The sequence below is a fragment of the Pleurodeles waltl genome, chromosome 3_1 (genome assembly GCF_031143425.1).
Source record: "Pleurodeles waltl isolate 20211129_DDA chromosome 3_1, aPleWal1.hap1.20221129, whole genome shotgun sequence".
NCBI classification, from domain to species: domain Eukaryota; kingdom Metazoa; phylum Chordata; class Amphibia; order Caudata; family Salamandridae; genus Pleurodeles; species Pleurodeles waltl.
This window is the reverse complement of record NC_090440.1, coordinates 395,360,263-395,381,595: the sequence shown is the minus strand read 5'-3', so window position 1 is coordinate 395,381,595 and position 21,333 is coordinate 395,360,263. Positions and strand designations below refer to the sequence as shown.

At 42.5% G+C, this 21,333-nt stretch overlaps 1 protein-coding gene across 2 annotated transcripts in view; it reads left to right on the top strand.

Moving 5' to 3' along the window:
- Window positions 1–21,333, top strand: part of IQGAP1 (IQ motif containing GTPase activating protein 1) — a 424,957-nt gene that overhangs the window by 185,256 nt on the left and 218,368 nt on the right. For both annotated transcript variants that reach the window (XM_069222592.1, XM_069222593.1), the window contains 3 exons: window positions 16,242–16,405; window positions 17,989–18,149; window positions 18,473–18,597. In XM_069222592.1, the coding sequence (XP_069078693.1) occupies window positions 16,242–16,405; window positions 17,989–18,149; window positions 18,473–18,597 (450 nt within the window). The remainder of the gene's footprint in view (window positions 1–16,241; window positions 16,406–17,988; window positions 18,150–18,472; window positions 18,598–21,333) is intronic.

Below are 21,333 nucleotides of genomic sequence, written 5' to 3'. Positions count from 1 at the left end.
TCAACACTCAGTGGTTTTCTTTAGTTTTTATTTCTCCAGGGACGTACACCAATTGATTGACGAACTGAGCTGTGTGGAACGTTTGGCTTTGATATGCAGATGCTCATATCTCAGTGTTAAATGATACATACATTAGCTTAACTGCGGCCACTGCTTTCCTTTCCCAACTGCTACCCAGGAATGCGGTATGCAAAACAGTCTGGGTAAAAAATAATAATAATCATCATCGGAGGAGGAGTGCCTGGTCAGATTTTTCCACATGCCCTTTCCTTATTTATTTATTTATTATTTATTTATTGATTTTATATAGCGCACAGCTACCCGAAGGTTTCCCGGCGCTAAAGACAATGCAAGACAAAGGCAGGCTCAGGCGAGCAACTTAGGCAATTACTGGTTAAAGAGCCATGTCTTAAGCTCTTTGCGAAATCTAATGAACACCCTTTCATGACGCAAGTAAGAGGGAAGAGAATTCCAGAGAGAGGGAGCTAGGAAAGCAAAAGAGTGTCCCCCCATTTTGGCACGTCTGAATTTGGGCACCTGGAATTTTAGTTGATTAGAGGATCGAAGTAAACGAGAGGGCCGGTATTGTTGGACCAGGATATTAAGGTAGCTAGGAGCTAGGCCCGTATTAATTTTATGCATGTAGCATAGGGCTTTAAATTTGATACGATTCTCAATTCTTAGCCAATGAAGTTCACGAAGTGCACCAGAAGTAGGAGTGATTCTGGGAAGTTGGCAAAGAAGCCTGGCCGCCGAGTTCTGAACAACTTGCAGTTTATGTAGCGCTTCTTTATTCGCACCCAAATAGAGCACGTTTCCGTAATCCAGTCTAGAAATAACTAGCGCTTGGATCACAGTTCTCTGGGCAGCCATAGGAAGCATCCAGAGAATTTTGCGAAGCCACTTCAAGATAGCGAAACAGGTAGAAGCTACTTTGGTCACCTGTTTTTTCATATTCAACTGATCATCAATTATGATGCCTAGGTTACGTGCAGAGAGGGAAGGCATAGGGGGGCACCCAACTCAGAGGGCCAATGTTGGGGGCCCCAAAGAGATTTTTTATTTCCAAAAATGAGGAGTTCTGTCTTACCTCCATTAAGTTTGAGTTTATTAAAATGCATCCAATTGGCTATCTTAGATAGTCCCATTTGCAAAGAGGGAGGGTTAGCGGTTTCTTTAGAAGAGAGTGAAAAAATAAGTTGTGTCATCGGCATAAGAAAAAATAGTTAAACCAGCTTGTTCTGCTATGCTCGCCAAAGGACTGACATATATATTAAAGAGTAGTGGACTGAGAATGGAGCCCTGGGGAACTCCATAAGGGGATGCATGAGTCAAAGAGGAAGCTATATGAGAGGAAACCTGAAAAGTCCTATTAGATAAAAAACTGGATAACCACAGAAGGGCTTTGCCGCCAATGCCCTTAGTATTAAGAGTTTTTAGGAGAGATGAGAGAGATACAGTGTCAAAAGCTGCGCTTAAATCCAATAGGATAAGAGCTACTGTTTCTCCTTTGTCAATTTGTTGGCGGATATTTTCAGTCACACCCAGTAAGGTCGCCTCAGTTGAGTAGCCAACACGAAAACCAGATTGGGAAGGGTGGAGGATGTTATTGGTTTCTACAAACTGGGATAATTGAAAATTAACATGTTTTTCCAAAATTTTGGAAAAAACAGGCAAAAGAGAAATTGGGCGAAAGTTAGAGACAATTTCAGGATCAGAGTTAGTTTTCTTAAGTAAAGGAAGAACCATTGCATGCTTCCATGATGCCGGCACATAAGCTTCGGTAAATGACAAGTTAAGAAACTGCATAATGAAGAGAAGTATGGAGGGGTCAAGCTTTTGAAGTACCGAGATGGGGATAGGATCTTGCGGGGAACCAGTTTTAATGCTTGTGAGAATATTAGAGAAAGAGGCAGTATCCATAGGGAGCCATTCATTGAGTAAGTTAGAATGATTGACTTGGGTTGTTTCTTGAATGATAGGAAAAGGTAAAGAGTGAGTAGATTGGGATTTAGTGATAATACTGGCATGATTAGAGTCATTGTGGAATTCAGCATACATTTTGTCAATTTTATCCACAAAGAAGGTCGCCAAATCATTACATTTCTTGGAGTCAAAGTCAGGGGGCTTAGATAGGCGAGAGCCACCAGAGAGTTCCTGAACTACTTCAAACAGCACTTTGGGGCAATTCTGGGATTGTAGAATCATATTCCAGCATGACTTCTAGACTGTAATGTTGGAATGGTGGGGTGTAGGGAGGCAAAGTGCAAGAACGTTTGGGAACACGCCCAGCATGCTCCTGTGAGGTGGTTAAGGTGTACTCACAGGACAGGTACCTCAGGTAGCTGGGCTTGCGCCTGCAAGAGGAGAGACTTGTGGTTCCAGCTCCATGTGCCACCCCTCGTTGCCTGACGCTTTCGCCCGCGCAATTCATCCGCGCGGAGGCAGTCACCGGCTCCTAGGCTAGGGAACAGAAACCTTTATCTGCCAAGTTGCCCTATGTCACGTATAGCACTTTCTGTCAGTCCTGACACTTTTTTAGTCATCCGAAGATCGCACTATGGACCTTGTGGTTTTGCTTTCAGCACACGAGTTTAAAACTCCCACCATGCAAGCTGCTTCTAGGTGAAAGGCCAGGGTTGTCCTAAGGTTTCGCAGATGACGTGGGGCCACTTGGCAGCTGTATCCCACCCACTTGACTGTTCAGAGTGGAGGGAATAGTGGCTGAATAGTGCTGTGGTACAACGTCTTCCTGCAGCCCCTGAATGAAGCCGAAGTTCACAGCGCTTGATGCTGATCTGAGCGTTGAGAGCATTCAGGAAGCCAGGAGACAGAGTAGCGGGTCAGAAAAGCTTTGTACTTGTGAAAAGCCGTAGTTCGGTATTGTGACCTTGCATTCCTTTGATACTATAAATAGAAGTCCGCACATATACTATAAATAGAACCCTGGCCTGTTCTATAAATAGAAGTCTGCACATATACTATAAATAGAACCCTGGCCTGCTCTATAAATAGAAGTCTGCACCTGATACCTTAACCACAAGTTGGGGTTGTGGTTGAAATAAACGTCACACTCTGTGCTTCATGTGTTTATACTTGGATTGTAATCAACAATTGGATTAAATGGTACCGGGTGTGGGGAATTGACAAGGCAGCTACTGCCAGAGATTTGCAAATCCAAAATGCAAGTAACATAACAGAAGGGACTTAAATGTAGGCGCTGGACTTCATTGTATGTTTTCTGCGTTCTGTGCCTGACATTTCTTCCAGGAAGTTGCTGTCTGCGGATTTTCCTACCAGTATCAGCAATATGTTTTAGCTGACACATTTTCTGGAGTAAATTAAACCATCATGACTAGTCGAGAACGATTTAATGTGTATTTTTTCGGGCCTCGGCTAGCTTTGCGTTTCTAGGACAGTTTTTAAAAAAAAATTTATCAGTGCTATCTGTTAAAATATTTGGGATAGTAATGCCGTGTTCTTATATATGGTCATTTATCGTTAATTGAACTTAAAATGCTAACAGTATCTATGTAGTCTGAGAGGTGCATTACAAAACGTAGTACACCCCTGATTCCGTATTCGTCTTCTAATTTAAGGAACACACCGTATAAGGTACCGAGAAAGTAGGATAAGGTCTGCTTAGCTCAAATCACATTTTATAGTATTCCATTGAATAAATGGAAAAAACATTCTTTAGTCGACTCCCTAAGGTGTAGCAGTTGATGTGGCCATGTCCGATACTATAGATACTTCATTTTACACCAGACTCGCCAGCAGTACCTGGGATGGGGAAAGGTAGGGTAGGTAAGTAAGGCACTACAAAATAAACTAGCGGGTCCTGACATTTTCTAGAGCTGAGATACAACCCTTCAAAAAATTGTAGTGCTCTAGAGCTAAGATACAACCCTTCAAAAAATTGTAGTGTTTCAAATTTTCAGCTGTGAACTCTACACTTAACATCACGGTAGTGTTATCGTATATGCTGGTCACACTCAGGGAACCTTCTCAGTTCAGTTTTCTACCTTTAGTCCGACCCTGGGACCACTATTAAATGAACTATGTGCAATCCAGTCTGTGAAAGGCAGCAGATTCTATGATACGAATGCATTTTTCCTAGTTTCTGTGTAGCTCAAAGTTCAAGAAAAATAGCTTTGTGTGTCTGACCCCAAAATGGACTGGATTCTGAGCTACTCAAAAAGGGGCACTAGTTGTTGGATATATGGAGCTGAATAACATGTTTGTTTAGGCGTTGTCCTGACATACGGAGACTCTATGCTCCAGGTTACTGGGGACAATTCAAGGGGCCAATGGAAGGTCCAGTATTGTGAAGTTAGTATGGTGCTAACTAGTACATTGAGAAAGATTGCTAGTGCGTGACTAGCACCCCCAAGGGCCTTTATCATCTTTCCAGCTGGTCCATCATAAAAGCTTTCAATTAAGAGGGCACACATGTAACACAGGGGTCTCCACATGTGTTAACTCAAAGAGGTTCCACTGGTGTAGCTGGCATAATGACATATTCGTGGGTGGCTGAAGATTTGACAGCTACATTTAAGGTTACATAGGTATTTATCAAGCCATGAAAGTATCGGTTCTTTACAGCTACAACCCCTGCTTTGTGTGATATTACCAGCCAACAATCTTGTACGCTTCCCACCCACCACTGAGACTAAAGTTGTCCTGTTCCCTTAACACACACACATTAATGTAGTCAGAACAGGGGATGTCATATAATTCTGGCAGCATCTCTGATCTTTCAGTTGCATTAAGTACAGACGATGTGCATGGTGTTGACACTGCACCTGTGCATGGTGTTGACACTGCACCTTTATATTGACCAGGCCTGTGCACTTCTATCCAACTACTGAGACATTCACAGAGCTATCAATGGCCTCCTGATGTGTTGTGCACCATTTACTTATTTCCCAGTTTTGACACAACCACAGATATCTCCCAATGCCCATCTAGCCTGGTCTGCTACAAGCACAGCTATTGTGCCTTCCACAGAGTTAATGCAGTGATCAAATCTTGACATGCAATATGCAGTGGTAGACTAGTACTGAGATATCGACAGAATTCCTGCAATACACCTATGTGAGTTGCATTCTACATTGCTTTCCAAGTGCTTCAGCATCTGAAGCATACTTACAAAGTACCCCTGTCTTGGCCCTTGCTATTAATTGGCACTTTAATATCCACAGATCCATCGCAGTGTGCCTGTACCCGTATTTGCAGTGCAGGGAGTTATGCAGTGCTGAGACAATCGCAAGGATCTCAATTAACCTCTATTTTTGCATTGTTCACTAGTGCAGTGGTTCCCAACTTTTTGACTTCTGTGGACCCCCACTTTATCAGTACTGGAACCCCCACAGATTCCTTATTAGAATCCGGGGACTTCTCTCCACCCACAATGAGTCATTACTGAAAGCTGGGGACCTGATCTTTTAATATTATTACATTTTCTAAGCAGTCACGGACCTCCTGAGGAGGCTTCCTGGACCACAGGTTCGTAACCACTGCATTAGTTGTATGACTTTTGGGACATTCACACAGCTCTATCAATAAAACGTTGACCCTATTCACAGAATTCCAAAGTATCCCACCACTAACACACTTAAGGCCATATTTACCAACACATTTTCCCATAGACACAGAATGGGTAAAACCCTTTGATACATCTGGCCCCTAGAGAGCTCTTGCAAAATACCTCTGTTCTGACTAGCAGTTTCTGATGTACTCTTCATACTTGATACAGTATGAGAACTTCTCAGTTGGGTTTAGCGCATTCAGGGGGGTTTAACACGTCTGCAGAGAGCTGCTCAACCTACAACTACAGGTGTGCAGTTTAAAATCAAAGAATATACTAATCGTAAAATCAGTTCTTTATCAGGGTAATTCTTTTGAAATGGGCTATACAAATGCTGTTTAGTCACTGTACAGAAACCGTACAGCAAAAATGAGCCTTGTAAACCCATCCATGCCTCCACACATCTCTTTGTGTAGCTTACAAATAGTTTGAGGTAAGGTAATAACTTAGTTCATTGCATGCTCTGATCTGATTAAACATCAGGGAGGGTCATGATAAGACAGTGCTTTGGTGTCTTCAGCACATCCTTGTTTTTTGTCTTATGTGGATGTTGATGTTATGTGATAAATTCGATCCATGTTGGCTGAACCCCGGACCTTCATGGCACCTTGACAGTCCTTCTCTATGAGTTGTCTTCCACGCAGGTCTCAGCCAGTCTTTCTTTGGATTTATCCTTCAGGGTAAGTCTTGTTCTCTGTGGACTACCCAGCTTACAGGCAGCGTGCAGCAACAGGTCGTTCACTTCCATACCATCACTTATTCTCATCCTATGGGAGCAGCAACAGAGGTCCCGGTACAACATCATAGGCAACATTTCAGAAGGCACCAAACACCAAAACACTGGCTATAGGCAGCCAGTATTTATGGGCAGCAGGGGCACTGACAGGAAGCTGGGGCAATCAGTTGGTTGTCTACCTCCAAACCCCATAACCATGTCATTCGGAACAGGAAGCAACTTTACAGATCATTCCCCACATGCCCCACACTAAAGGGAAGTGGTATCATCAACTAGTTATTAGGATGTATATCTGGTCATTACAAGTCAATTACCAAATGTCAGGGTGCGCTGTTCGTGTGTATTTGATGGAAGGGCTCTCAAGGCAGTGGAACCTGTGGTAAGAAAACTTAATAGTATCACAATTTTCTGTTGTGGGAAAGTTTTGGGACTCAGAACGAGGTCACACCATTCTCCCCAAAGCCAAAGCAATAATATTATTCAAATATTGCAAATCTATCAAAGCAGCATTATGCAAAATAATATGCATGATTTGTAGTAAAATAATTTGCTTTTAGGTCTCACCTCTTAGAGCAGCCTTTGGGTCAGCCCCTTGTACATGATTGGGTGGCTTTCATGTCTATCTCAGCTCTCTGCTCCTTATTCAATGGCCTTCCTTCTTATTCTTGTGCTTGTTCTGCCCCACGAGCATTGCTGCCTTTCATTGTTTCTGATTGAAGAAGTTGTATCGTTTCACTTGTGACCTGAGAGGACTGTGTTTTTTTCATTTGCATATTAGTCACTATGGTAGCACATCACTTTCCACTAAGACAACAGTTTTGTATTTAACAACAGTTGAAATGGAAGTACGTTTTTGTTTTAATTTTTTTTTATTTTGTTGCTTGATGACAGCAGAACTTCGATACCAGACGTCTGTCTTTAATATGCTTTTTACGAAAACGTGTGCACGCTGAATATATTTATTGGACAGTTATTTAGCTGGCGCTCTCTCAGTCCTCCACTTTCTACTCCCTGCTTTTTGCATTCACCCTCACAGTAACCATTTGCTCACTCTTTCTCACAATCTGCTTCTTTCCTGCACCTTCCTCCTTTCCACTACCCAGGTTCTTTCTTTTTCTCTCCCCCGTCTGTTCTTTCTCTCCCCTGTCGACTTCTCTCCTGTTCCCTCCTCTTCCTGCCTTCCACTTTTGAAAATTATTATTATTTAAAAAAAACAAAATGTTTGTGATGACCCGATAGCCTCACACATTCTTCTCAGGGCCCTCGCTTCTATGCATGTGCAAGGCTTCCTGTGCACTTAATTCTTAATTGACGGATTAAATATGTCCATCACCTTCTTGTAATAGTAAAGTATACCAAAAAATAAAACATGGCTGGTGGTCATTAGCACACAGGTACAGATGATATTCCTGGAATGTTTTTTCTCCTGTACTACAGCAAAAACATTTATGCACGTGTGCATGCGTGTCGTCGCACTAGTGGTCGTCCAAAACCAATGACTCGGTGCTGTGGGCAGGATCTATTAGCTTTGTCAGTGCTTGTTTATACCACAGGTTTACCTTTTATAAGCACTGTGAAGAGTAATAGGTATGGTTATTACTCAGTTTATTACTGCTCAGTTTATTGGCTTTGAAAATATAAAGGTTCAGTCGCTCAGCTAGGGTTAAAATTAGTGAACTGCAGGTCACACCCAGATGTTGGTAGCCTGCACCACTGAGCCATTGTGGGGGAAGAAACATCAAAGAAATAACATGACCAACTACAGCAAAGGTTACTGAAAGATTTGAATGATCTACACATGAATCATTTTACAATCACTGAGTTTTTTTCAGTTAATCTGTGCTTATCAGTCACCTCTGTGTAGTGGAGCAGATGTTCAATACAATCGTCACACAGTCCAAGATAGCATTATATTGGCGTTCAATTGTTCTCTGTATGAATCTTGTTAGGTACACAGCTTTATCTTTAAGTATAATAAATTCAGCAGCCAAGGCAGCTAAATGCACGCGTAAATCATGATAAGCTCAAATGGTTTCTCTTGCGTGGTGGTTTAAAAGTGAAACGTGCAATTTTACGCTGGTAGACAACTAATATCAGTCAACCCTGTGTGTTCTTTCTCGTGAGTGAATTTAGCACATTCCTGGCACTCCGCCTCTTGTAAGTCGCATATCTGCGCCCTGCTGCACGGCGACCTGATATTGGTAATTTTAAAGCTTAGCTAGATCCTTTCTGATGTGTGGAACAGGTGTGCGCTAAAGAGCTTATAAATACTCTTTCTTACCTGCTAAAACAATTCTATATTTCTTATGAGGAGCTGTTTTTAGCCAATTCGTCTAAAATATCTAAAGCCATACTTTTAGTTACCTATTATTTTGACAGAGGACACCACCTTCCCCCAGCATTGAATAAAATGCTTTTAGAAATCCCTTAGTGTTTGAATTGTAAAGTTGCCTTAGATTTATGAGTCTTAAGCTTGATGAATGAATTCTCATTTTAAAGTAAGGAAATGGCTGTGTTGACCCATCTTTCTCTTTTTCAAACAAAGCCTGGGTAACTTTCTGTTAAGCATGGCCTTTTCCTCTCCCGAACTTTAACTGGACATAGCACTTTACACTTGTTAGAAGGGATTGAATCCTGCATTCACCTTTGCTGGATGAACTGTTTTAGTCCTTTCGAACAAGAAGTGGTTGCTAAAGCATTTGTTGGTACTTCATTGAATAATGGTTTTTAATTGTTTTGTGTTAAGATTTTGTAGGAAAGCCTATGTTTGAGAGTGTCGATGCTTATAGCATTAAGGCAAAGCCACATTTATGCCATTCAGACTGGTCTGTTATATAATCTTTTGATTTCTAACTTGCCCTTTCCATGCTTAGTTTAAATATTATTGTTGTGATGCCAATTTTAGACCAAACGTCAAGTTTGGTCTGGTACAATGTGTAGCTGGGGCTAGGATTAGGGCACCGTGGGAGGATAGTCAGGATGACGTTGTCAATCAGCAGTAAAGGGTTCTAGCCCGGTCCAACCAATTAGATATTTTCCTAACCCTTCCTGGTAAATCACAACCTGTCGAGCCCATAAAGTATTTGTAATTAGTTTCTTAAAATCAGTTTTAGTTTACATTTTACACTCATTGAAAGAGTCGACTCATGGCTTCAGTAGTGCACAACCATGTGTTGCGCAAGAGAAATGTATTGAGCATGCAGGCCAGCGGGCTTGGGGCCCTGCTGGGTACTTAAAAAAAAAAAAAGTACAATAAATGCTGATATGAAGAGTGTGACTGCGCTAGTGCTGAAAATAGAAAAATAATACATAATTAAGCCATAAACTGGGTGAAACAATGAGGAAGTGGTATCATGAGGAGAGGCGTTTTGAGAAGTTGAGAGAAGGGTAGATGACCTATGCCTTATTTTTGATAAATTCTGCTCCCAAAGAAATGTTTAACAAGAAAAAAAGTAGTAGTGGTAAAGCTGTTATGGGTTACTTAATTGATCACAAACAGATGACATTTTAAGATAGTTGAGGATGTTGAGCATAAGCTGAAAAAGATGAGGTCTCTGAAGGGTCTGTGGCCTAAGAAGAGTAATTAATAATCTCTAAGAGGTGTGGCATCTATATGTAAGGACTTGTATGGCTGGCTAACACTCCCTCCTCTGTTCTGGTCTTTTTTCTGTTTCTCATCTTCCTCATGGTCCTTTACCTCCATCACCACCTGTCTTCTCTTACTTCTACTCTTTTTCTTCTTCCTGCTCATCATCATTCTCCTGGTCCTCGTCGTCCTGCTGGTCTTGTCCTCCCCTATGCAGTTTACTTCTTCTCCTTCTCCCACTCCTCCTAACTTTTCTCCTAGCCTGTCTGATTTTCCTGGTCCTCCTCTAGGTCCTGGTTTTGTTTTTTCTGTTTCTGATCCTCTTCCTCATCCTTCTGGTCCTGGACGCAGTCATTAACCTCCTCCTGATCCTCCACATCTGCATCCTGGCCCTCTTACTCCTTTTGTTACTCCTTCTATTCTTCATTCTGTTGGTGCTATTCAGTATCCTCTTGGTCTTCCTCCTTCTGGTCCATAACTGGCCATCTTGGCTCTGGTCCTCCTGCTCCTCATTGTTCTGATCCTCCAGGTGGTTATGGTCATCCTTGTTATCTTTGTCCTGAACTTTTTAGTCCGCTCAGTTCTGGTCCTTCTCATCTTTGTAATCCTCAAGGTGCTAGTCCAATTCCTTCTGGTTCAGCTCCTTGTCGGTGTACCCTAAGACCTACTAGTCCTTAAGGTTCCCTTGATCCTAATTCTCCTATACTACCTGTTCTGGGTAATACTGTTCCCCTTGTTTTTCCTAGTAATGACTTTCCTGGTTATGGTTCTCCTGGTCCAATTCTCAGTCCAGTTGGTGTACTGGTCATCTTCTTGCCCCTCCTCGACCTGGTCTTGTTTCTGCTCCTTTGACTCATGATCTTCCTAATCTTAATTCCCCTGCTGCCAGCCTTCCTGATGTTTATCCCCATTATCATAATCACCTTGGTTTTGGTCCTGCGGGCAATATGTTATGTTATGTTATCTGCCCTGAGGCCTCGTAGCGCTTTACGCTGCCCACTTAATCGCAAGAAACATAACATCAAAAACTTCAGGCTCTAAATAACCATGTTTTCAAGGTTTTGCGGAAAGTAGTTTCCTGTAAGCATGCTCAGATATTTATCGGCAAGCTGTTCCAAAGTTTTGCTCCTTGAAAGGACAGGGATCTTTCTCCCCATCTTGCTTTTTTGACTCTGGGAACCTCAGCAAGGCTGGCCGAGGAGTATCTCAATTGTCTACCTGGTATATAGAATGTGGCTAAAGGTCTGATCATCTCAGGACCCAGATTATGTAATTCTCTATGCATATAACATAGAGTCTTAAATTGAATTCTTTTTGCAACAGGGAGCCAATGTAGAGAGGAGATTCCCTTGCATATAGACTGATGTTTAGGAATTTTTAAAAGCATTCTTGCTGCAGCATTTTGATCTCTCTGTAGTCTATCTATTACATATTTAGGTGACCCTATGAATAAGGCATTCCCGTAATCAAGCCGGAAGCCTATCAAGGCCTGAATAATCAGTCTTTCAGCGGTGAAAGGCAGAATTGCCAGTACCTTCCTAAGCATCCTCAAGAGCACAAAGGAGGCTCCAGCTATTCTGTTGGCATGTTGGGACATTGATAAAAAGGGATCCAGCCACACTCCCAGACTTTTTACAAGATCTTTTGGTGGCGGGAGAGCACCTACCCCATCTATAATTGTAGAGTCTGTAAGTGGGTTCTTGAGGCGTCCGAAAAACATCACCTCCGTTTTTCCATCATAAGCTTAAATTTACTAGATGCCAGCCATAAGGCCACTGCTTGTAGGCAAGGTTCAAGCGCTGTCCCAAGATCTGGCTGCTTGGTGGAGAAGGAGACAATAAGTTGTGTATCGTCTGCGTCGGAAACAAGTTTTAAGCCAAACGTTTGAACAATCTCAGCAAGTGGGAGCATATAGATATTGAATAACAGCGGACTCAGGGATGAACCCTGAGGAACTCCACAGCCACTTGAGATACGTTTGGAGAAGCAAGATTTCTCTTATACCTGATAGGATCTTTCATTAATGAAGGAGGTAATCCATCCAAGAGCAGTGTCGGTAATTCCAACATCTTGTAGTCTCTCAGTGAGAACCTCCAGATCTACTGTATTAAGCGCGGCACTGAGATCTAACAAAATAATAGCTGTTTTGATCCCTGTATCAAGCTGCATTTTTGCTTTTTCCGTAATCGCTATTAATGCGGTTTCTGTGCCACGTTGTGGCCTGAAACCCATCTGCGTGGGGTGAAGGATCTTATTTTCTTCCAAAAATAGTGAGAGTTGGACCTGCACTTGTCTTTCGTCTATTTTAGCTATAATGGGTAGCAGTGAAATGGGATGATAATTATTCATGATTTCTGGGTCCAAATTAGGTTTTTTCAGGAGAGGCTTGACAATGGCCTGCTTCCAAAGATCTGGCACTATAGCCATATAGAATGAAGAGTTGATGAGATTGCAATCACCGGGCTTACCATTGGCGAACCCATAAGGAGGATCTGAGGTGTTGCTGGGTCCATTGGTGAACTGGATTTAATGGAACCCAGACATCGGGTTACTGTGTCTGTGTTAATCGGGGTAAAGTTATAAAAAATTACTGCATCCTTGGTCTTATGTACATTACCCTTATGATCTCCTTTATGAGTGTTAGAGAAGGAGGAGTAGATATCCTGTGCTTTTTTTATGGAAAAAAGCCGCTAAATTATCAACCTGCGCCTGCGGATCCTCAATGAGGTGTGGTTCATCAGGGGTATTAATGAGGTCTTTAAGGGCCTTAAAAATTTATTTTGGGGAGTTGGCCTCTTCTTCTATTTTTGATGTATAGTATTTTGTCTGTGCTTCTTTTATTTAATTGTGATAGATACGGATCTGTTTCCTATATTCTGCTTTCAGTAATACGTCTTGATTAAGTCTCCATTTCCTTTCTGCTGTTCTACACTCCCTTTTAAGTTCCAGTAGATGTGGGGTATGCCAGGGTGACATCCTTCTCCGGGCCGGGGTCTGTCATTTAGATTGCAGAAGGGTATAACAAGGCTATCACAAATCCACGTATTGAATGAGTGAGACAGGAACGTTATATTCTTTGTTCTGTTGCCTGTCATTATCCCTTATTTTAGGCACAACTCTAGTGTCTCCTAGATTCTCTGGCCTATTCTTTTCTAGAGAATTAATGAAGTCAGTGGGCTTTAGTTTATGCCACTTTCTTGTGCGAATAGGTGTTTTACCCACCCTTGACTTGTGTTTGGGGATAGCTATTCCAATTCTATTAGGTGATGGTCAGACCAAATCAGATGATGGCATCTCAAATATTTTAATTCCCGAGTATTAGAAAAAACAAGATCAATAGTGTGACCTTTACTATGGGTGGGGTCTGGGATCAGATGAGTTAGATCGCAAGCTTTCATGTCTGATACCAGACGTCTTGCTGAGGCGTTCTCCGCAAACTAGCCCTACTCCACCTGGACTTATTTCACCTAGTCCCATGTTGCTGGTCTTTTGGTTTTTGCCATTCTGGTCAAGCTCCCATGGTCCATGTCTTAGTGGTCCTTTCAGTTTTGCTGATTCTGGTCCTTTTTGCCATGTTCCTCTTGGTTCTGTTTGTCCTCTTAGTCCTTAATGGTGGTTGTCCTCCTGCCATTTTCCCCAGCCATTCATGAACCACCTCTAAGACTGTCAGTCATGTTTTTATCTTCTCTTTTTGTGCAACTTCCAGAGCCTTTGAGGACGAATTAAAAGTACCCGGTAGAGACTCCTCTTAGTGCCTTTTTTCTCCTGGGCAACTGTTGAACACTGACATGTTCTACCCTCTGACAACGTTGGCATAAGAGCATCTAGTGGAGCGATCTATGTGATCCAGCAAGTTTCAGAATAGCAGTGGCAAGTTAACTCTGGTGGTTAATGTAATTGCTGAAGAGGTGTGTGTATTCTCAGCTCACAGGTTAAAAGCATCATAATCTAGTAAAGGTGGGTAATGTGCTTCTTTCAGAGCATGAACGTAGTTCACAGGCGTGTATTTTATGTAGAAGAGTTCAGTGGATAAATGCTTGAGATGTTGAGAATTTGGTGTTGCCTGCTAGTCAAGAGGTAAAATCCCGCAGTTATAGCTCACTTGAGTTAAGCACCGCATCAAAGAGCTGCATGTAACCGGAAAGGCATACGTTTAGAACCTTGCAGGTCGTTATTCTAAGGTTGTTTACAATTATTTTATTTAGATATTTATAAACGCATTATGAAGTGCAACATAAATGGCTATTTTTAAAATTACACTCAGAAATATCTTGCATTCTTACCTGACATACAAAGACCTACACTTCATACACACAGAAATACAGAGGGACAAAAACCGCTTCCAGGTCTTAGTTTGTGTCTTTATAACTCGTGAAGTGACCTGCTGATGGCCTTTGTTTGCCCTCAGGGGCGTCTGTGTGAGTTTGGGATCAGGGTGTTGTGTCCCAGCTAGAATCCGTGGAGTACAGCTGCTATCAGCTTTGCCCTTAAAGTGCACAATCTTTAAAGTCCTCCTTCACCACCTGCAGGTTTCGAAGCAAGTGCCCCAGCGTTCACACACCACACTAGCACACACGTTCAGAGCGTTAGGTAATGTTCAGCTCATTAATAACTTTCCGGTCCGGACTTCGCATGGGTCCTTCTGTATTTCCGCACTAGTTTCTGCACATTGCTGCAAGGAGTCAGCACAGTGTATTAGGCCCATGCCTGGGCTGGCCATTGCAGCAGAATCTATTGCAGCTGTGTGTGTCTGTGTGTGTGCACTTCGCCACGGTAAATAAGACATCTGTCTAGCGTTCACTTCAGTCTGTGCAACTTCAGTGCATATCAGTGACTCAGACAGGGAGGCAACGCTCAGTACAGCAGGACACCACTGCCTTTCCAATGGAGCCACTGGACATTGAAAGGTCCTGCGGCTGCTCCAGCAACCCACCTTGGCCACTGCCTTTCAGAGCCTCCTGACCTTGCCTGATGCGGACACCTCATTTCATGTGCCAGGCCTGCTTCTTTGCACCCACGTCATCACCATCAGGACCAGACTTACCAGAGGCACAGTCACATTATAGTTTCTGTAAGAAGCATTTCTTGTGGGTGAGCCACAGTCTGAGAATTATAGTTCACTAATTTAAATCCCCTTGATCCCATCAAAGGTCAATACATTAATTCATTATTATTGACTTAATGTGTAGTAGCACTAGTAACAATTGTAGCTTTCAGCGCCTAGAACAGACTAAGCTGTGGTGTTGGGAGCTATATAGAAAGCAGTCATTGACCATGCCAGTCATTTGGCCATTACTTAGTGAAAACCCTTTACCAGTCTTCACAAACACAGATAAAGCATTAAAGCAGAATTGTAAGCTCCAGTAACACCAAGAACAGGACAGATGACATCGGCAGTATAACGCGCCCTCGCACACTGTACCCAAGTAGCAATGGGCAGCACTGGAAGATTCCTGACACTCGAGGCATCTCGAAGGAGCAGTGCAAGCTTCTTTAAGCATTCCGAAAGAGGGCATGAGATTTTCAGGTTTTTCCAAAATGTGCTTGTCTTCCCCTCTTGGCACTGCAGTCTCTCACCCTTGAGATTATTCCCCCATGTCCCTCATTCTCCTCGTGTGCTCTTCCCACCATTTTAAATTCTCGCTTGTGTGTTTCTCCCCCTCCCAACTCCATGTTGCTCACCCTCTCTCACCCATTTGCTTTTCTCCCCTGCTCTACATGTTCCATATTTCTCTCCCTCTCATTTGTTTGCTCCCTCTGAACCCTCCATGTTGCTCCCCCACCCATACCCTCTGTGCTGATTCCTCCCACTCGTACCTTCCACGCTGCTTCCGCCCCCCTGTTGCTTCAGAGTCCCCCCCACGTTGCTACAGCACCCCCACCCATGTTGCTTCCCACACCCGCTTTGCTTCAAGCTAGCTTCCACCCCCTGCTTTTGCACCAACAGTTTTCCAAAAAATGATTTTACAAGTATTTTTTCTACTTATTTGCTGATCAAAGTTGGATTGGCAGAAAGGAAAAAATAAAAGCAGCCACATTATTATGTAGGCAGATACATGCTTGGTGCACACGCCTACAAAATGACCAATGGGCTTTTTTTTCCTTATATAGCCATGCTGCACGGCATCGGGGATGCTATAGAGCATGACTAAAAGGTACTGGTGCAATAGATCCTAAAGGCAAGACCTGTTTGTTTTGCCCATGCTTGTTGCATACTGCAGTTGTTTTAAATAATAATTATTGGGGATTAGCTGTGTAAGCAATAGAGTGAGAAGTCTTGTTGACAAATGCTTTTGTTGGTTTCTAAGATATTTCATGTTTCTCATTAGGGTTAGCTGCTGTGGTAAGGATAAACATGGCAATTCGAAAAGGAATTGCTGAAGAGACCGTGTCGGAGCTCATGAATGTTGATGCCCAGCTGCCCCAGGTGTATCCATTTGCTGGAGAACTTTACCAAAGAGAGTTGGCCACACTGCAGCAGCAGAGTCCCGAGGTGAGCAGCAATATTAAAGCCTCTGCTTCTCCTTCACATTAACTGGGCGTTGGCAATATTTTGGTAAAACGAGCTGGCCTTTATCTTGATTGCATACTGGCCAAACCATATTTAGATGTCCTTGTGTACACACTTAATGGATAAAATAGCCAAATATGTGGCTATTGGCTTGTTGCATGTGGTGACACAAGCTTTCAAGTGATACCAATGTATAAGAATTCAAGACGCTTCCCTGCTACGCTGGAGGACATCGTTCTTACTCAGAAGGCTGTCAAAGTAGGCTGCTTCTATCTAAAGAAATAAGCATAGTTTGTCAAGAAGAAGCCAACACGACTGGAAAAAGGTTTCAAAGTCTCAGAGATGGGATTTCCTTTATCCATCCTAGTCGCTTCTTGGGGCTTCAGTACCCTCTCCTTGGTGTCGTAGCAGCAGAGAATAGGCTACCAGCCCTTCACAAGGTCCCTGTTCTCAGGAGCAAACTGAATTTTCCTCTTTTTAGAATCAGGGCTTTGGTGGGGGCTTTGTACCGTGCCCAGAGATGGATATAATGGCTGTGAATAGCTGCCAGTTGGCAGCCGTCGTCTTCTAAATGTAGCTGTGTCAGCAGCCCAATGGGACAGACAAGACAACTTCTGGTACCCCTCAGCCTAACAGACTAGAAGTACTGTGCCGCCCTGAAACGGGATCCATGCTCATCTCTACCCTTACCCTGGCGTGAGAAAGAAACCACAAAAACAACATATCCCCCATTGCTGGAGTTGGTAATGCCACTGAGATTCACTCTTTACAGAGGAAAGAGATACAAACATGAGAGCATATGCCAGCACCCTAGAAATTCAAATCAAACGATATTGTAGTACAAATCATTCCAACACTGAAATTATTAAAACAAAGGTTTGCACCCTCTAGTGAGTGAGCAGATGTGACCCGGGATCCACTGTGGGTATTGGTGTGTGGCAGTTAATATTTCATATGAAATGTAAGTGTTGTGGACCATGTGACCAGGTGTAATGAGATCTTTTAGAGGCATAAGCTGTTCTGGCCGAAGATCCAGAGACACATTTGGTAGATTTGGTTGCACAAGTGCACAGTGTTGAGCGTAGCATTAAAAAAGTCTTGCGGTTTCAACCCATTTCTGTTTTTTGACCTTCCAGACGTCATTGTCAAGCCCGTAAGTGATTTAGGTTTTGCTTTGTCTTGGCTTCTGGTTGGCCTGTTGAGGAAGAATTTTCAAAGGGGTCTAGAGTCTCTGTGCAGAGAAATGGGTGTGTAGCCCAGGTGCAGGGTGTCTCTTCTGCAAATGTAGTGGGTTGTTGGGTGACTTTGAATGAAGGATTCCCTGAAGATGCCTCCCTAAATGCGGCCGTATTATGCATCGTTCTAGCTGAGAGGTAGGTGGATGCAGTGGCATAGTCATGCAAGCAGAGCAGAATAGGTGCCACTGTTCTGAGCATTGTCACCGCATTAAACCAAAGCATCAGCTCTGCTAGTAGCCATGCCAGTCTTTTATCTTGTACCCCCTGACTGATCGAACCATTGCCATGTTCAAAGACACTCCTTTCTTTTTTTTTTTTTACTTGTAGGGTAACCTGACCCACCCAGAGCTGTCAGTCGCTGTAGAGATGCTGTCCTCCGTGGCGCTGATCAACAGGGCTTTGGATACTGGGGATGTAAACACAGTCTGGAAACAATTATACAACCCAGTCACTGGACTCACTAGCATTGAGGATGAAAACTCTCAAAGGTTTGTGTACCTTTTGTAATAACATGATAGAAATATTTTCCCTTGATCTATGAGCATTTTTTTTTTAACCAAGTGTTTCCCTTTTCAAATTACGTCTTGTTTGAGCCTTCATTTTATCCTGAACCCTCTCTTGTTCCTCGTCACACGTTTTGCTTGGTGTCGGTTTTTCCTCTGCCTTTGAGCCATACTATTTGAGTTGACTGCACACTGCAGAAATGACTTCCTGTGGACCTCTGTTTCCACGCCTCTTTCTTTTCTCCTGTAACCTTTCTTCTGTCTTTCTTAATTCCCTAACTCTTGTGTTTATGCTTTTTACTTGATAGATATATAGACGATCTGATGAAGCTGAAAGCTCAGGCACGGGAAGAAGGAAATGAGTTCCTGACGTGGAATGACATCCAAGGGTCTGTGGATCGTGTGAATACTGTGGTGCACGAGGAACATGAAAGTAAGTTTAGTAAGCAGACGGGGGCAATTCATATACAGGAGCCACTGCTAGGTAGCATGAAATGGAACCACATAAGAAAGGGAGTATTACATTTGAGATTCTACAGTATTAATTTGAGAAGGAAGGCACATCTTCAAGGTTGTTTTATTAGGATAATAATTAGGTGAGAAAGCAGAATGCATGTTCTGCTAGAAATCCTAGGACTGAGTTCTATTGTTCATACATTGGAACACCTGATGTGGAGTATACTTAGTGTTACCGCAAACAGTGCCCACATAATTATGCTAGGCAAAGAGAATGTGGCAGTGCTGAGACAACAGTTTAGTAAGGAGGAAATGGTGAGTTCAGTATGGAATTTGATGCTGGCGCTGAAACTTACGCTGAGTTATTCTCCGACTTCTCTCAAGGTGATGTTCATGGTTTTTGCTTAGCAATCTGTATAGCTGCTGTGTTATTTCATATATGCTGTAAAGTGATGGCTTTTATGTGAGCGGAATATAGAGTTACAATAATCAAGCTTACTTTTGGTGGTGTGTACTCCACTTTTTTGGGGGAGTAACCATCATTAGGTCATTTGGTACATTTAATAGGAAGCAACTGGTTTAAGTTAAAAGTGTTAGGCTCGTGTATGATGTGAAGACTGACTCCGTGTTTATTATTCTGACAGCGCTGTGCTGACTCAAAGTCAAATATGGGGGTTATTACAACTTTCGAGGAGGTGTTAATCCGTCCCAAAAGTGACGGATATACCACCAGCCGTATTACGAGTTTCATAGGATATAATGGACTCGTAATACGGCTGGTGGTATATCCGTCACTTTACGGTCACTTTACCGTCACTTTTGGGACAGATTAACACCTCCTCCAAAGTTGTAATACCACCATATATGTTTTGGTTGCTAGAAACACTAGTCCCTTCTTAAATTCATAAAAAAAATTCTGTCAAAAGGAGTAAGTATTTTTCCAGTGCGTAACCAATAAACCATCATGTATAAATGCAAGATAATCTACGACACTCCGCCTCAAAAGCACACAACTATGTCATTTAACACCAGTAAATTGAACGTAAGCAGCACAGCTATACACAACATCACATAACACTATCTCTCCAACTGCTGATTTAAACAAAAGAATTATGGGGGAGGGTGTGAGTCAGTAATTTATGCACATTTAAGAAACTCCTCATACAGAACATGCAACCACGTAGAAATGCAACAACTCATTATTTCAGAACTGCGCATAGTTTTTGGTTATCGCGGGCCTTCTACTGGGGAGTTACAGTAGCTAATTAACCCAAATGTTGATTCGTGTAGCCTCAAGAACAGAACGAACAATCAGGCCGCGTCCTCTTTCCCAGTGTGTTCAGCATAACTTTTCATTGAGTTTAAGTACAGTACTCTGTGGGAGCTCCAGTGTTTGAAATGTTGAGCTTCCTTCCCATGAGCTCAGTCCGGCTAGAAGCCACAAGGGAGCCTCAGTTCCCAGGAAGCCCATTCTTGTACTAAAAAGGTGCTAGTCATATCATCTATTCAGCATCTTATGGCCTAAATGAGGGAAAGCAAAATCCTTTGAGCTGCCTGATTCCATATATCTTCTCTTTTACTATTCAAGACTCACCTGTTCACATTAACTTCAGTCTGCCAGCACAGCAGGCACTGTGAGCATATTTGCTCATTTAGCCTTAGGGCCTCTAGTTGTGTACATTCATTGCTTTAAGTACAGATGTAATAGAGGTATCTTGTTAGTCCCACGCATCACGCTCCACACACCACACTCCTTATTTGTAATTGGACTCTTGATTACCTCAAATAGCCCTCCTATACATCCATTGTATACTGAGCTTGTCTCAAAGTTGTCTGCAGCTCTTTCAGCTTAGATATCTCCAAGGACTCCACTCCTAGAAGAAAAAGGCCTCCTGTTTTTAAATGCTTTAAAGTATCCCCATATGGATCGCTGGGGGTCGAGGATTTCAGGACAAAACAAACATCCCAGTAGACTTAGAAGCCTATGCTTGGTGCTTCACTTGGGCCAAAATAGGAAAACCGATGCTTCATTAAACAATGTACAACAGCAGCTGCGGTTAAAAGATACTGCACAGCCCAAGTCACTCCTCTATATATATCCAATAGTACACAAGCACAATACTCAACTGCAGTACGTGTAAATACCAAACAAATAGCACAAATATTTTTGCCAATTGGGATGCCCTCCGTCATTCAAATCATAGGAACAGAAGTCTACATAAATGATCAGAAACCTCTTTACTCTTTATTCCATCACAATATATTATCTCAGTTATCTTGCTGTATACATTAATTGAATGTGCTTAATTGAGTTTTCCCCTTTGAATGCAGCTATGCTTAGTGTGCTCACTTACACCCAGCTCTTGTCCTGATGATGGCACTTTCACGTTGCATGGGTCGAAACTTGGTCAACAAACATCTGCTGGGAAGGATTTTCATTAACTGATAAATGTGCAGTACAGTGGTTTCCATTGAGCAGTACTACAATCCTTTAGGCACTATGGACTCTCCCCTTTGGGGCACAACATCTTGACGTTCCTTTCGTCGGTTTTATACATTTTTATTGTGTTCACCATTTTTGCATCACATGCACAACTGATTGAGCACCAGGTGTGCCTTTTACACTGAGCACTTGTATTTTTTTACATTTCCACTTACTGTGGTTTTACCGCATTTAAATGTTTCTATAAGTTATATCTGCACTCAAGTTGTG